The sequence below is a fragment of the Aulonocara stuartgranti genome (genome assembly GCF_965226115.1).
Source record: "Aulonocara stuartgranti genome assembly, chromosome: 16".
Classification (NCBI taxonomy): Eukaryota; Metazoa; Chordata; class Actinopteri; order Cichliformes; family Cichlidae; genus Aulonocara; species Aulonocara stuartgranti.
In genome coordinates this window covers 6,701,406-6,718,785 of record NC_138952.1, presented here as the reverse complement: position 1 = coordinate 6,718,785, position 17,380 = coordinate 6,701,406, and the positions used below count along the sequence as shown (strand labels likewise).

Below are 17,380 nucleotides of genomic sequence, written 5' to 3'. Positions count from 1 at the left end.
AAAGCCGAGTCTCTGCTCATGTCTCTCCATGTGGAGAACTCCTCGGACGGGCCTCGCATGGCCTCCTGGGAAGTGGAGTCTAAGATGTACTAAACTCGCTGCACTCGCTGCCCTCTCAGGACTACAGTTCCCGTGGAAACACTGGAAGGGGCGGAGCTTCGGGAGCTCTTGAGATGAGATTCATTCACGTATTTTAGCGGAGGGTTTGACTGATCTGACAGCAGCTATGACTGAGGGAACGTGAGTTTTTGGCTTCTTTCATTTAACAACTATGAGATTTTAATTTCAGTGAGAATTTTACCTGAATAAATAGGACGATAATAATAAATAAATCATTCATAGTGCACGTTTTTGTCGTAACTCTAAGAAATGTTTAAGAAAACATTAGTGAAATGTACTTGTTAATGAGCTCAGGAATTATAAAGACTTTTTAGAAAGCTAAAATTTGGGGATGGGATGCGAGAGGTCGGAGCCAGGTCTTACCTGCTCATGAAACAGGTTGACAGTCAAGTGTTTAATAACCTTTGAGCATTTGAAAATGGGGTCTGTATGTAAAATTGCTCTAATTTATAAAAATGAAACAATATTTTGTTAAATCTCTTGAAATCAAGCTGGAAGTCTGCACTTCAGTCACATCTGTAAAAGGCAATCTACAGAAGTGTTTCCTTCTTCAAATACTCTTTCTGCCAGGCACCTGCGGAGGCGAGGGGGGCCGTATAAGACGGAGCCAGCCACAGACCTAAGCCGCTGGAGGCTGACCAATGTGGAGGGCCGGCAGACGTGGCGGTACCTGGAAGATCAGGAGACCGCAGACAGAGAGCAGAGCATGCTGGAGGCCCATTCACTCGGCTTGGACACGGTGGGCTCCTCTCAGTTGTTTCCCATCTTTTACAGCTTTTGAGTTGACTGTTTGGCTCTTACTGGAAACTGGATTTCTCAGAGCGACACAGTAAACTTGAGTATCTTTAAACTTTGTGGATGACCACGGTGGGTAGTAAGATCACTGATTCTCTCCACAGAGTAAGTTCGTGTCCGACTCTCCAGCCGCCCACACTGCTGTGGACGCCGCAGTGAAAGGCATGCACTTCTACAGTCAATTGCAGGCCGAGGACGGTCACTGGGCAGGAGACTATGGAGGGCCTCTCTTCCTGTTGCCAGGTGAGTCTAGTCATCCTCCTTATCCTGATGTCTGTAGTGACCGTGCAAAATAAAGTGAAGTTTCTCATTGCATCATTGGAGATGTTCCCTGTAAAGCACTGCCTTTACAGGGAACAGAGTCTTGTCTTCAACCTCCAGTTGTGAATGTAATGGTAGAAAAATAAAGGTGCAAATTCAGTACACATTAATGTATTTATGGCAGACTAACTGTGAAACCCAGGAAGGTTTGAACCCACCATTTATTTATTTTTGTGTGTGTGTGTGTGTGTGTGTGTGTGTGTGTGTGTGTGTGTGTCTGTGTGTGTGGCAACAGTTTTAACCTTTGCACCATCAGTGACGGTGATGCAGAATGAATCAGCAGGAGTACTGACAGGGACTAGAAAGAGAGAGCATCACTTGTATTGGTTTCTCTCCATTGACTCCCTCTTATATTCAGAATTTAGTTTAAAATCCTGCTCCTTACATACAAGGCCCTGAACAGTCAGGACCCATCTTATCTTAAAAACCTCATAGCTCTCAGACTGCAGGCTCACTTGTGGTTCCTGGGATGTTAAGAGTAGAATGGGAGGCAGAGCCTTCAGCTTTCAGGCCCCTCTTCTGTGGATTCAGGAGACAGACAGCCACTCTGCTTTTCAGATTTAAGATTAGGCTTAAACTTTCCTTTATGATAAAGCTTATGCTTCAGGCTGGATCAGCTAACCCTGAATCCATCCTTAGTTACGCTGCAATAGTCCCAAGCTGCTGGGGGATTCCTATATGCACTGAGTGTTTCTTCTTCACCTCTTTATGCACCACTATAACACTGAATCTTTAGCAATTATTAACGCTGGCTCTCTGTGCCATAGTTTGTCTTTTGTCCATCTCCCTCCTCGTTCACACAGATAACTGTCCCTCCCTGAGACTGGTTCTGCAGGTTACCTGTTCAAATGGAGTTTGTCCTTTGTTTTGATTGTTGGTGTTTTCTCTGTATTAGGGTCTTCAATTTAAAATATAAAACTGCTTGAGGTGGCTGTTGTTGTGAATTGATGCTATATAAATAAAACAGGGTGTGAGGGATTTCATGTCTCTGTTCGGGTGCTTCCACAGGTCTCCTGATCACCTGCCATGTCGCTAAGATCTCTCTGCCTGAGGCTTGGAAGAAGGAGATGGTGAGGTACCTGCGCTCAGTCCAGCTCCCTGATGGAGGCTGGGGTCTGTAAGTCAACAGGGTTTTTTTTTTTAATATTCTTTTAATGTTCATATCACCATACCAACCTTATCACTCATGTGGAACCGATATCAGTAATAACTTGGATTCCAACCTGTTATTACATCAAAACTCTTACCAGATTTAAATAAGAACCAAATACAGAGACAAACAAACAAATAAGAAGCACTGAGACACAAAGACTAACACAAAACACGATGGCAGGAGAAGTAGAAAGACATCAAACACATTTAACAGCACATATAACAGAGAGGCAAGTTTAGTGCTGCTAAACTGCTCTAAAATGATCCCAGGACAGCACGTTTCCAAAGTCAACTTCTCAAGCGCTGATCACAGCAGCAGTGAGCATGTGTGTGTCACTTCTGCAGACATGTTGAAGACAAGTCCACCGTCTTTGGCACAGCGCTGAGTTACACCTCACTTCGGATCCTGGGAGTGGATCCCGATGATCCAGACATGGTTCGTGCCAGGAACAACCTGCACAGCAAAGGTCTGTCATGTTCAGTGTGCGTTTTTCTCCATGGTGTCATGTTTTCAGCTGCAGTGTACCATAGCGCTCTGTGTTTATCTGGTACAGGTGGAGCAGTTGGGATTCCCTCGTGGGGTAAATTCTGGTTGGCCATTTTGAACGTCTACAGCTGGGAGGGAATGAACACGCTCCTGCCTGAGATGTGGTGAGTGGGAGATGATTTCCAGACTCGTGTGCAGCTCTGTGGCCTCTCACAGGTGTGTTACATGAAACAAGAGTTTAACCCTCTGCGGCGTTGTTGGTCATGACTCTGACCCTGACTTGTGGTTTTTCTAAGTAGAATGGAAGTCAGACTGATCATTTTCCCTCAAATATAAATGTTCCAGGATTCCTGACGTGTTTCTGTCTCTTCCAGGCTCTTCCCCACCTGGATGCCGGCCCACCCCTCCACCCTGTGGTGTCACTGTCGGCAGGTCTACCTCCCGATGAGTTACTGTTATGCCGTCAGACTGGCCGCAGACGAAGATCCCCTGGTTCTCAGCCTCAGACAGGTGTGGAGTCCACCGTGTTCCACATGGGGGCGCCATGCTCCAACACAGTACGGCCAAACGTATTCAGTGTTGTGCTTTGCATCCCAGCTGTGGCTTACCTGGTGATGTCATGTGGACATGACATCCTCTTAAAGTTTAGCACAAAAACATTCCTGCTGTTACTGTAATTAAACCTGATCCTCTTTGCCATTAATGATAATTAAAATAATGATAATATTAGTAAATATATCAGCGTTAGTAAAAATAGAGAATGACTGTGAGCATCTGTGGAGTTACCTGCTGTACAGGTAGGCCTGTGTTTTAAAAGGTTTTCTAGGTTGATTCAATTAATCCTCAGACAGTCAGAAATATTATAATTCTGATCATTTATCAGTACTGATACATATGAGACTTCATCAGAATTGTGAACATCACAGCAGATGCCTTTGTGTGAAAGTAACTGAGAATAAAACAGAAAAACATGAAGGAGATTTTTCTGGCCTGGCTTTTTATAGCAGATAACCTTAAAAAATATTCTGCAATATTCTGTAATTTTGCATAATTTTAAAAAGTTTTAATTTCTTCAGTATTGAACAGCAGAAATTAGGCTTTCTTGTCCGAGGTCCTTTAAGTGAAAAAAAGAAAAAGACTTTGCTGTAAACAATGGTAGACTGTTGGGTAATAAGCGAATGAATAATGCAGAAAACAGAGATTTGAGACGGGAAACTGTTCTTGAAGTAAAGAGAGAGAGAGAGAGAGAGAGAGCTGTGCAGGAAGTGTGATTTTTTTTATTGTGGTGGAAGCAAACCAGCAAAACTCAGAGGGAATTCATGACGATGTTTATCAAATGTGAAGCGCAGTTTGATGCTTCTTTTGCTGCTGGCTCGGTGAATTTTGGTTGGAGAGAGACTAAACCTGCAGCTCAGAATCAGCGCAAAAAGATGTAAACACAGAGCAGACCAGACGCATCAGAATCGCTGAGCTCCGACGGCGTGTCCGTCTACGGGCCGTCGGGTGAGAAAGCCGAGAAAGACAAAGCTGATTCTGATGCGTCGGGTCCGCTCCGTGTTTACGTCTTTGTGTGGAATCCGTGTACCTGCTCTCATTTGCTGTTTGGTGGTTGTTGAAATAGTTTTGTGAGCTTTAATCTGAGAATTTGGCGTTTCTGGCAAAACACAGTTATATTTAAAAGTCAATTCAGGATTTAATGAGTCGATATCGCTTTATTCAAGCTACTCACCTCCCTCTTCCACCTGCACTTTCAACTGGACCACGGCCGATCAGAGAGGTCCCGCCCCTGACTGTCTCTGATTGGTTTAGTCCACGATAGGGGCATAACGTGTGTCTGTTGTTGACCACACGAGATTTTTTTTTGTTACCCAAACAGTTGGTCGCACTGGTGTGACCAAAGATTTATTTATTTATTTATTTTTAGTCGCATCACTGAAAAATTTGGTTGCATTTGCGACCAAATTGGTCGCACTCTAGAGCCCTGCCTCTCAGTCCTTCTTTCCTTTTCTTATTTTAGTTTCGCTCTCGCTTTTTATGTTTGTTTTCTTCCTTTTTTTTTTATATCTACCTGTCTGTCTGTCTCTTCCTTGTTCTTATTTTTTAGGCTGAGGTTGGAGTCTAGGAGAATTATGTGAATAGAGTGTGTTCCTGTGCCTGTGTTTTGCCTTTAATTGTTCTCTTCCTCTGTAGTCTGTATGTATATCAATAACATGGGCCTTGTTCTTTGTGCTATAGGAGCTTTACGTGCAGGACTATGCTTTTATAAACTGGCCGGCGCAGAGGAACAACGTGGCAGCATGTGACATGTACACACCTCACAGCACACTCCTCACAGTCGCTTACAGTAAGTCTGACCTGTGAATACCTGCCTCCAGAGCTGCACATTTAAAACAGTTGGGTTGTAATGACTGCTAAGAAAAAATGGACTAACAGATGTTTTGCACAACAGCAAAGCTTTCAGCAGCAGATATGAAGGAAAGAGAAACTGCTGAGTCTGTGTTTCCACAGGCTCCGCTAATTTAGAGACTTATTCCTCATGGAGAACGAAAACAAGACAGAACATCTTCAACCGGTCTTTTACTCGCTAATGAGGGACGGCTTGGTCAGAACCAGGCTGTGGAGCTAAACGCTCCTCACCTGTCTCCAAACCAAGTCCTTCAAAGAGCAGCTCTCCTCACAGCTATTTATTGACAAACTGTTACAATACACATCACAACACAAGCACCTCCCACCGTAAAACCCCCCAATGGTTCTAAAAGACAAGGCACTATGTGTATGTGTGTGCACGTGTATGCATGTCTTTGCATGTGCAAGAACGTGTGTGTGTGTGTCATGGGGGTGCGTTTGTGTGTCCTCCTGCTCACCAAAACGATCATAAAAGCAGGAAGCTTACAACACAAGAAACAGATCTTTCAGATAAGATGTGCCTAATAAAACCCACGTCAGCCTCCCCCAGCACCAAATTGGCTGGAGAAGTGGTCAGAGACAAAGGAATGTCTTTGATCACACAGTTTAAAACAATGTAGAGATGGTAAGAATAAAAATTACAACATTTAACAATTTACTTTAATAGAAAAGTTTTGTCTGGAGGGTGTTTTACACAGTGAGGATGGTAATAAGTGTTTTCAGTGGGTATTCCCCTCCACTCTCTTCTCTAACCCTGTGACTTTGTTCCTTTTGGCCTGCAGTGGTGTTAAATGTATACGAAGCCCACCACAGTACCACGCTGAGAGGAAAAGCAGTCAAAGAGCTGTATGATCACATCGAGGCCGACGATCGCTACACGAAATGCATCAGCATTGGCCCGGTAACTAATACACAGATACTCGAAGCAAAGAACACAGATTTGTGGAGTTTGAGTTTCTAGGTGCAAAATTTATTTAAATCATCTTATTTAGGCAAGGCAAGGTTATTTATATAGCACAATTCAACAACAAGGTGATTCAAAGTGCTTTACAGAGACATTAAAAACAAAAACAAATAAAAAGCATGATTTAAAATTGTTAAAAAACAAACAAACAAAAAAACAGTATATAAAATCAGAACAGTAGATAAAATCAGTACCGTAGTTAAAATGTAAGTTTGGAAATTTAAGCTTAAAAGTGTGGATTTGGTGCTTTATTCAAATGCAGCTGAGAACAGGTGAGTCTTCAACCTGGATTTAAATAAACTGAGTGTTTCAGCTGATCTGAGGCTTTCTGGGAGTTTGTCCCAGATATAAGGAGCATAAAAGCTGAATGCAGCTTCTCCGTGTCTGGTTCTTCTGACTCTGGGAACTGATAAAAGACCGGATCCAGATGACCTGAGGGATCTGGAAGGTTCATACTGGGTCAGGAGGACACTGATGTATTTTGGTCCTAAACCATTCAGAGGTTTATAGACCAGCATCAGAACTTTAAAGTCTATCCTCTGACGGACAGGCAGCCAGTGTAAAGACCTCAGAGCTGGACTGATGTGGTCCACTTTTTTGGTCTTAGTGAGGACTCGAGCAGTTCTGAATGAGCTGTAGATGTCTGACTTATTTTTTTAGGTAGACCTGTAAAGATGCTGTTACAGTAATCAAGCCTACTAAAGATGAATGCATGGACTAGTTTTTCCAGGTCCTGTTGAGACATCAGATCTTTTATCCTTGAAATATTCTTGAGGTGATAGTAAGCTGACTTTGTTATTGTCTTAATGTGTTTTTGTAAGTTTAGGTCTGCATCCATCACTACACCCAAATTTCTCTCCTGGTTTCTGATTTTTAGGTGTATAGATTGAAGTTCTCTGGTGACCTGTAATCGTTTTTCTTTGGCGCCAAAGACTATTACTTAAGTTTTGTTTTTGTTTAGCTGGAGAAAATTGTTACACAACCAGTCATTAATTTCCTCAATGCATTTACCAAGAGCCTGTACAGGGCCTTGGTCTCCTGGTAACATTGTGATATATATTTGTATGTCATCTGCATAGCTATGATAGTTTATTTTGTTGTTCTTTATAATCTGTGCCCGTGGGAGCATGTAAATGTTAAACAGAAGGGGTCCCAAGATGGAACCTTGGGGAACTCCACATGTGATACTTGTCTGCTCAGATGTGAAGTTACCTATTGATACAAAGTATTTCCTGTTTTCTAAGTATGTTTTGAACCAACAGTGTAAAATAAAAAGAGCAACGTGCAGTTAGATATCTGCTGATGGTTCTCCTCAGATCTCCAAGACTATCAACATGCTGGTTCGCTGGTATGTCGATGGTCCCTCCTCTGCAGCCTTTCAGGAGCACGTGTCCAGGATCCCGGACTACCTCTGGTCAGTCAGCCGATCTTGAACAGTTCAGTAATAAAACAAACCAAACTCCAGCTTCAAGAACAACTTCAACTATGCAACATACAGAAAAAAATCATTTACAAAAGGTGTAAAACTGATAAACTTACTGTAAGTTCTCTGTGTACCAGGTTGGGACTGGATGGAATGAAAATGCAGGTGAGAATTTGTTCTGTCTTTGTTTTACCTCTTTAACATTTGAAGGTGTGTTTCTGAGGATCTCTGCACCTCCAGCTTGCAAAAGAAGAAAGAAGAAACTCTTTACTGAGCCTTTATTAAATCCATATTATTCTCACAGCAGAAAGATGTCATTAAGTGTGAGATATAGAGGAGAATGGTGCATCACCGATGTAGAAAGAAGAATCCATAGAATCAGTTTTGCCGACAGCTAAAGTTCAGGTGGTGCATTAATCCAAAGAATAGCCCAAAATCTACTTGAATACATAAATTTATTGCCTTCTAAACACATTGTTTTAGTTTACTTGTTTGTTTCTTGCTTTGGGATTAATCCAATCTCTTTTCTGACACAGGGGACGAATGGATCTCAGCTCTGGGACACCTGCTTTGCTGTGCAGGCTTACCTTGAGGTAAGACAAAGATGACCTCTAATGCTTACAGTAATTTCAACCAAAGCACATTCATGCTCATATGTAAAACCCCTCCAACAGCCCTCCATCTGTATTTGACAAGACTGCTTAAAGAAGTGCTGCCATTAATTAATGCTTCAATCTTAAATATGAGCAGCCTATCTCTAATAATTAGCTCTGTTCCACAGGCCTTCAAGCTGGCAGTAGTTAAATCATTACTTAATCATCCATCCCTTGACTGAGCTGTCTTCGCTAATTATAGGCCAATCTCCAACCTTAATTTCATATGGAATTCAAATCCTTGAATTGTCAAACAGCTAACAGATCATCTGCAGAGGAATGGCTTATTTGAAGTTTCACTCAGGTTTCAGAGCTCATCACAGCACAGAAACAGCTTTAGTGAAGGTTACAAATGATCTTCTTATGGCCTCTGACAGTGGACTCATCTCTGTTCTTGTCCTGTTAGACCTCAGTGCAGCGTTCGATACTGTTGACCATAATATACTATTATAGCGATTAGAACATACTGTAGGTATTACAGGTACTGCACTGCAGTGGTTTTTATCATATCTAACTACTAGACTCCAATTTGTTAATGTAAATGGAGAGTCCTCTTCACACACTAAGGTTAGTTATGGAGTTCCACAGGGTTCAGTGCTAGGACCAATTCTGTTTACATTATACATGCTTCCCTTAGGCAGCATCATTAGAAGGCACAGCATACATTTTCACTGCTATGCAGATGACACCCAGCTCTATCTATCCATGAAAACAGAAAACAGACAGCAATGTCTTAAAGATATAACCTGGATGACCTGGATAACTTTTTGCTTCTAAATTTAGGTAAAATGCACGTTATTGTACTCAGACACAGCTGTGTACCCAGAATTGGGCCCTGAGAAACTCCACATATGAAATCAGTGAGTAAAATTTGATGAGAGTCGAACTAGTCAAACACTGAGCCAACACATAGTCCTAAACGGGACGTCACAATCAACTTTGTCAATAAATATTATCTGGTAACAGAAATGTTACCTGTGTAATTTAGTCCGAGATCAAGACGACCTTGACGAGCTGTTTTAGTGCTGTGTTTGACATAAAAACACATCAGGAAAACTACTTTTGTGTGTTGCAGTTTTGTTTTGTTTTTTTCAGGCAGGAGCTCAGGACGACCCAAAACTAGCTGAATGCCTTCGAGACGCCCATCAGTTTCTCACTATCACACAGGTACAGCAAGGAGATGCACTTTATCCACCGAATGGCTTTGATAATGAAAACAAATTTTTTTGTGTTCTTTGCATATTTATGTGGTGTCTGAATAATCTGAAAAACTAGCTTCTGATTGGGATAATTCACCTAAACATTAAAGTTGGAAACCAGAAAGTAGTACACATTGTTTTAGTAGTATATTTTAGTTTTTCTTCCAGAAATCAAAGAATCCTGAATTATAATCTATGGGTGAATTCCCTAACAGCAATGATGATGATAGAAGTAATACCTTTTAGTGAAAAATGTTTTTTTTAAACTTTATTTGGAGAAACGTTTGCAGATACTTAAGTGATTTTAATCCGATTTGACTGGTGATTTAAACATGCAGTTTCTGTGTCCTGATGACCATTGAAATGTAATTGTATGTTTTAAGATAACGGGCCAAATACATGCTGCATGAGCTTCTAAGATGGCCCCAAGTTTCAAGACTTCATCATTTTATTTTGACACTTTAAAAAATGTTTATTTTAAATGGCTGACCAGTTTTTCGCTCTTACAGATCCCGGAGAATCCTCCTCAATATCAGAAGTACTACAGACAGATGAATAAGGTACAGATATTATCACCCTGCAGTCGCTTTTAACCAGTTTATTTATCATTGTTAAATAAATCACTCGAATGTGCTTTGACGAAACATAAACCGTCTTAAATTTAGCTTATGTGTATAAGTAAAGCATGCACTGCATTTCTTTCAGGGAGGTTTCCCCTTCAGTACCCGTGACTGTGGTTGGATTGTGGCCGACTGCACTGCAGAAGGCCTGAAGTCACTGATGCTGCTGCAGGAGCTCCACCCCTCCATCAGGCAGCCCGTCCCCTCTGAGCGTCTGTGTGATGCCGTCAACGTGGTGAGTACAAAAAAGGAGGACTTAGTCAGTAAGCCTTTTTTTTTTTTGTTTACAGTTCATACTCTCCACATCCTGTTTGTGTTTTATGCCCCACACATCCCAGAGATCTGCAGGTCTGCTGCAGCAGGCTTCTGCTCGTATTTTAAATGAACCAAATAAATACTCAGCTCTTAAACTTGACTGTAATTTCTAATTGATTTTCTAGGTTTAACACTCTAATATTACCTTATGTTGCACATTTGACCTCTAATGCCTATCGTATTTTATGTACAGCACTAACTGAAATAAATGTTGTTGAAATAAATGTGGAGTGTTGAGAAAAATTGAGAATATCTAAGGCTTCCTGTGAAATCTTGCTGCCATTTCATTTTAAACGCAATTGGAGTGCAAACTGAACTGAAGACCCCGCCCCTCGTCATCCTCTTCTTCATCTTTTCACCATGTTTCTGTTTTTGTAGCTGCTGAGCATGAAAAACACAGATGGTGGATTTGCCACATATGAAACTAAGAGAGGAGGGAGACTCCTGGAGCTGCTCAACCCCTCTGAGGTTTTCGGTGAGTGTGTTGCCAACATCTTACTGAAAAAAATGTCTCTGTCTAAAAGAAACTTTGATTTCAAAGAGTCATGTGAGGAGGAGTTCCCGGCAGTTGCTGGGAATGTCTGAGTCCCTTAAACTGTAAATATGTAGATATGAAAAAGGGAGGCAATAAATATAAACATGACATTTGGAGAGTGGAAACCTTTGTTTCCATTGCGTACTGAAAATGTGGCAATGACCTTTCCAGTAGCAAAGGGGAGAAAGTCCAAGACTGCCTTATTTTCCATTGAAAATGAGGATGCAGAACATGTTGTGAAATGTTTGTTTTTCACTGTTATTTTGTGCCTTGTCTGTCTTTTTCTTTTATCTCTTACGTTCATACACAAACAGGCGACATCATGATTGATTACACATATGTGGAGTGCACCTCAGCAGTTATGCAGGCTCTGAGGCATTTCCAGAAGGTCTACCCTGATCACCGTGCCGAAGAGATAAGGTATAAACACGTTGTTTAGAGGTATGCTATCTCCTAAAACTGTTTTCACACATGCACTGCAATCCTGAACCCTTGTGTACATGACTCGACAGACGGGTAGGTGACAGCAAAGGCTGGACATTAGCTACACTTACTGCCATCTTTTCTGCTCCCTCTCATAAACCCATTGGAGCAAATGTGTCCACAGTGTGAGATTCTTCTGTAATTGTCCAAAGTATTAGCAGGGCTTAAACTAAAGCTGACCTAATAAAATGAGTATAAAACCAAACTGTCTTTTTCTGAAAATATCTTGAGCATATGTGTTTTCTCAGTTGTCGCTTAAGTTCAGGAGGATCCTCTGAGTTTGCTGTGTCTTCTTCAGGTCGACTCTGAGAGAGGGGCTGGAGTACTGCAGGAAAGTTCAGAGACCTGATGGATCTTGGGAAGGGTGAGGCCAAAATTAGAGATTTATTACTGGATCTCCTTGGTAGATTTTATATATGAGAGCACCCAAATCCAGAACATTAGAGACAAATTTGTAAAAAACACAAACAAAAAAACAAAATAATAACATAGACATGAAGTTTGTCAGGTTTAGTAAAATCAGCTAAGCTCAAGTCATTTATGTGGTTCTTCAAAACCACAAAGGAATTAGATCACCTGAGATTTATTTATTCGGTGTAACCGTGCATTGAACTGAGAAATTACACTTTGGAAGAGAAAAAGTTTCAGTGCTATTGTTACAGAAAAAATTAAAAACACATCAAGTAATGACCAAGTACACTGAAAGACAACAATTTTATTTAAACAGCGCCAAATCACAACAACACCTCAAGGTGCTTTATATTGTAAGGTAGACCCTGCAATAATACATACAGAGAAAAACCCTACAATCGTATGAGCCCCTATGAGAAAGCACTTTGGCGACAGTAGGAAGGAAGAACTCCCTTTTAACAGGAAGAAACCTCTGGCAGAACCAGGCTTAAGGAGGGGCGTGCATCTACAGTGACCAGTTGAGGTGAGAGAAGGAAGACAGGATAAAAGACATGCTGTGGAAAAGAGCCAGAGATTAATAGCAAGTATGATTCAATGTAGAGAGGTCTACTAACACATATTGAGTAAGGCAACTGAAGAAGAAACATTCATTGCATCATGGGAATCCCCCAGCAGCCTACACCTATTGCAGCATAACCAACGGAGGATTCAGGGTCACCTGATCCAGCCCTAACTATATGATTTAGCAAAAAAGGAAACCTTTAAGCCTAATCTTAGAAGTAGAGATGGTGCATGTCTCCCGAATCCAAACTGGAAGCTGGTTCCATAGAAAAGGGGCCTAAAATGTTACTAATGTAACTCTTTATTCTCCTGGACAGACGGATGCCACAGACTTTCCTAATATTCCTAAGACAAGATGATGAACAACTAACATGAATCAGTAGCATGCAGGTGCAAGTGCATTAAAGTGCATTTGTAAAAAATGCAGCAGGCTAATCCTTATTGAAATGTGAAAGAAAAACTATTACACCAACTTTCAAAGCTGATCAGGTGACAGAACGGTGCAGCTAATGCTTGTGAACAACAGGTGAAACCGATGAGTAGAACATGAAGTTAAAACAGACAAAGGCAGGAAGTAAAATGATATAAAGGTGTGCAAGGAAAGCCCCAACTATACTGTGAAGATGACTTTTACATTCCTGTCTCATTGCTTAGTTCCTGGGGAGTCTGCTTCACGTATGGGATGTGGTTTGGCCTGGAAGCTTTTGCTTGCATGGGTCACGTGTACGAGAATGGGTAAGATGTAATCACTGACTTTTATACACATTCTCCTACGTTTAAACCGCCCATTGTTCTCCAAAACTTGCTGAACAGCAATGACCTTCTGTGACCTCTAGCCTACATATTTCTTTTTGTATCACATTCTTTGTGAGCAGACATGTGTGCGAAGAGGTGCAGAAAGCCTGTCAGTTCCTGCTGGACCGGCAGATGCCAGAGGGAGGATGGGGGGAGGACTTTGAGTCATGTGAGCAGCGTCGCTACATCCAGAGTGGCTCCGCTCAGATACACAACACCTGCTGGGCTCTGTTAGGGCTGATGGCTGTCAGGTAACAAAGAGCAACTCACCTTTGGGCTACTGACCAATCAGAAAGAGTCAGAATAAAGATGTGATGTGAGCATTGTGTTAATCGGGTTGTTTAGTTTATGTAATGCATGTTGTGTGTCTGCATAACCAGGCATCCTGACAGGAAGTCCATTGAGAGGGGAGTACAGATGCTGATTGACAAGCAGTTGCCCAACGGAGACTGGCCACAGGTGACTCTCTGCCTTTAAAGGGACAGCGCACCCTAAAAATCAAACACAAATGTCTTCACTCTGTAAAGAGACTTAGCTGCTTAGTTTTTCAAAAGCATTGTTTTAGTGCTATTGGCCCAACACAGCGAGTGCCATCTATATGACGACGTTACTACAGCAGATATTTCCAAAACTGGACATGTGTCCCTTTAATCCCTGCATTGATGACCATGTGAAATACAACAGGATTGTTAATGTGTTGTTTTTCTTCTTCCTTTTCAGGAGAATATTGCAGGTGTGTTCAATAAAAGCTGTGCCATCAGCTACACCTCATACAGAAACGTCTTCCCGATCTGGACCCTCGGCCGCTTCTCACGACTGGCCGGGAAGGTCAAGCTCTGAACAGACTGCATGCCAAAAAACATCAATGTCTCCAACAAAAAATAGAAAAACAACATTTACTGGAACACATAATCTCTGTTTTTAAGTCACACCTGAAATGACTCAATGAACATGCACCATTGATGTGTTTCAGCTGCGAACACGTTTCATTCTTTGAATTACTTCCTGTCCACACAGCCAGAGCTCCTCCTTAAAATCCTTTCTCAGTCTGATCTTAAACATTCATGTACACAAAACAGACTCCTGTCGATGTCGCCTTACATCCCCTTTTACTTGTAGTTTACTCTTTATTTGATCTTAATAATTAAAAAAGAAATACAGAGTTTGGCTTTGTCATCTCTTCCTGAAGTACACAAAACATATTGGCAGACGAGGGTGATGAGGAAGAAACAGTAGAGGAAAGACTCACAGAGATTTTTCATTAACAGGTTCTATGCAGTCAGGAGGGTTTCATGATCCCAGCAAAACTCAGTAACACAAAGCACTGCCACCATCACATCTCATGATGTTTTAACATTTATTTACGCTCACAGTCAACTGTTTTCTGCAACAATGCCTGCATCCCCTACTGCAGCACATAGCCGAGGTTATTGATACCAATCCTACCATTATGTTTTCTAGGCTGAAGTCCAGCAGCTTGTGTGGTAAAGAGTTAATTTATTAGAAGAACTGTGTGTCAAGTGTACAAAAAAAAAAAGCCTTGTGTTGTGGCTTGGTGGCTTAGTGGGAGTGTCACTTTTGGGGGAAAAAAAGTGCACTTGGAAACAAACATAACAAAGCTTCACAACTGGTTAATCCAGTGTGATCCATCTTGATATTTGTTCAGAGTCGGAGGCGTGACAACATGCTAAGAAAGCAGGTTTCACTGCATCTTCTTCAACTCTGTAAAAATATAATATCAGTGCCAAACGAGGTTTCAGGTTAACCTTTGTTTGTTACCTGAAAGGACGGACCAAGTATATTTGGAGGTATTTATAACAATGGGCAAAATCCTCTAAAAGCCAAGTTGGTGAATTCAAAAATAATTTTTGTGTAATAATTAATCAGCTGAAAAAAGCCAAAGATAAAAACCCACTCTGATGATGGTTATCAACTTTATATATCAAGTTTCTGCCTCAGGATCTGTGCACGCTTCTTGGTGTATGCTCTGTGTTCCATTAGAGGTATTTAACACCTGTACTGATGTATTTTCTGATGATCTGAGTAGGTGGTGATTTCATACCTGCTGATCTCTAATCTGGAAACTAACCTGAAGCCCAAACCAGGTAACAGGAATTCAGCTTATCCAGGAAACGTCAGGGTAACCCCGGGCTTTATGTACAGAGGTGGTTCACTTCTTACCAGGCTCCTGAATCAATTCTCCTAAAATAGCATTACTGTTTCTGAAAGATGCTTCAGACCTCTGCGAGGAGATTAGGAGCGTCAAGTGTGTGTTTCTCTGATGGGCATAAAATATAAGATTTTTCGCTAAAATTTGAATCATTTTAGCATTTATATACGATCCTGAAACTGGACATCCAATCTGTGCCAACCTCCAACCTCTAATTTGCATGCTTGAATTCTGAAGTTTAAACATAATGTTTACTGTCAAACCCTTAAACAGCACCAAGTCTGCAGCTGAGAGAACATCCGGCTCCATTTTATCACCTCAGTGGTAAAATAATTAACTGGAATTAAAATGTTTATTTTAATGTGCAAATAATGAGATGAATGGTTTGCTTTACTCACCTGGGAATATTTAGCATTTCACTGTCATATTTTTATGGTCTTTCTACATTTTTAATTACCATTTCATCATCGTCATCTGACAATGTGTCTGACTGGAGATGGTGACACGCATAGGGATCATAATCATATGATCATGTCAACACATGGGAAAAACTTAAATTAACTTAGTGAGGTGATAACCACTTTAATTCCAACTGCCAATGTTAGGATTGAACTTATGAATGCAACACCTTTAAAACAGTATTGACTTGAGTATGTAGCCCTGCAAACGAAACAAAAAACTATTATAAAAGATAAATTATAAAAAAAACTTTCTCTGAAGTTCCTGTTTCTAAGGCTGTACAGATATAATATAACATATATAATCACACCTGTTTTGCATGAGAAAAATGCAGGAACAAACAGCCCTGTCAATCACACTGTTCACTCACAAAGTACTTAAGCATGAAATCGAAGCGCATTTGTGTGTTACTCTGACCCATGTGTTCTTACATCAACATGTAATTCTGGTTTTGTCAGTATGTGCATGGTCAGTTGCAGACTATAACACTATATTTGACCTTTAAATGGGCGTTCAGCATACTTCAGGTTGAGGTGTGGCTTTACATATAAAAAGTGGCAGGTGACAGGTGAGTCAGTGGATCAAGTTACCAGCACACAGTAAGTTCAACACTGAATCTCTGCTGATTATCTTGTATGCATATGTGAAGAAAGAGTTTGTATATGTTGTATTTTATTTTGTGAACAGGTTTTGGTGAACTCACTCTGATCTGAACTTACAGGGTGTGAGGTTTGAAATTTGGAGATGTCTGGAAAGGGAAGAGGTAAAACACATAGCTCCCATCATGTGTGTTTTCCATATCTTATACATATTTAAACATTTTAATGTTAAAAGATGAATTTATGACTAATTCTAGGCGGGCATTGTCATGAAGGAGGGCATGGACATGGCCATGGTGGTGGACATGGTCATGGTGGTGGACACGGACATGGCCCTCATGCTCATGGATGTGAGAAGAAGCACAGGCGCCGGCACAAGCAAGGACACAGGCACCTCAAATGCCACAAGAAGGGGAGGGATTGTCACGGGGTGAGTCTGAATACTGCAGCAGTGCAGATTTGATCCACAACAGGAAGTAGATGCTATTGAGCTGAAAGTGAAGCATGACATGTTTGTGTAATACAGCCTGAAAAATATCACTGAAATAATCTGTTATTCATAAGATGTGTTTGGATGGTTATCAGCAGGTGGCAGGACAGCAAATGCACACTTTAAGCCAATTTTAAGGATATTTTGAGGTCATAAGTGAAAAATAAACCCCTCATCCTAACCACTCAGCCAAAAAGAGTTAACCACCCCTCAATTTAGAATCAATGTGAGGACTTCACCAAATATCATCTGTCTCTTCCCCAGGACTCCAGCAGCTCCTGCAGCAGTGACTCTGACTAGATGAAGATTTCTGGGGGGACCTGAATGGAAACATTGCTATTTTATACTTTCTGCTTTTAATATTACATTTTTTTAACACATGTAAGGAACAAAAATAAACATAAAGAATATGTAAAACAGAA

At 41.1% G+C, this 17,380-nt stretch overlaps 1 protein-coding gene and 1 long non-coding RNA gene across 2 annotated transcripts; both read left to right on the top strand.

Annotated features, from left to right (window-relative positions):
- The first annotated feature begins 134 nt into the window (after positions 1-134).
- Positions 135-15,132, top strand: lss (lanosterol synthase (2,3-oxidosqualene-lanosterol cyclase)). Its single transcript, XM_082508606.1, has 22 exons — positions 135-240; positions 691-859; positions 1,020-1,158; positions 2,245-2,353; positions 2,734-2,855; positions 2,943-3,039; positions 3,250-3,385; positions 5,111-5,219; positions 6,064-6,182; positions 7,562-7,659; positions 7,806-7,833; positions 8,205-8,261; positions 9,417-9,488; positions 10,030-10,080; positions 10,226-10,375; positions 10,834-10,930; positions 11,305-11,410; positions 11,772-11,837; positions 13,100-13,180; positions 13,321-13,491; positions 13,621-13,699; positions 13,961-15,132. The coding sequence occupies exons 1-22, from the start codon at positions 227-229 to the stop codon at positions 14,078-14,080; spliced, it is 2,190 nt and encodes a 729-aa protein (XP_082364732.1). The 5' UTR covers positions 135-226; the 3' UTR covers positions 14,081-15,132.
- Positions 15,133-16,439: 1,307 nt separating this feature from the next.
- Positions 16,440-17,380, top strand: LOC309690576. The gene is made up of 4 exons (XR_014271753.1): positions 16,440-16,468; positions 16,557-16,632; positions 16,726-16,898; positions 17,223-17,380. It is a non-coding gene; the product is annotated as an uncharacterized lncRNA (long non-coding RNA).

What these genes read in the sequence shown, in the direction of transcription:
- lss (XM_082508606.1), top strand. An exon ending in ACTACAGACAGATGAATAAG is followed by an intron (nt 10,081 to 10,225) that starts GTACAGATATTA and finishes CATTTCTTTCAG; the next exon opens with GGAGGTTTCCCCTTCAGTAC. An exon ending in CAACCCCTCTGAGGTTTTCG is followed by an intron (nt 10,931 to 11,304) that starts GTGAGTGTGTTG and finishes ATACACAAACAG; the next exon opens with GCGACATCATGATTGATTAC.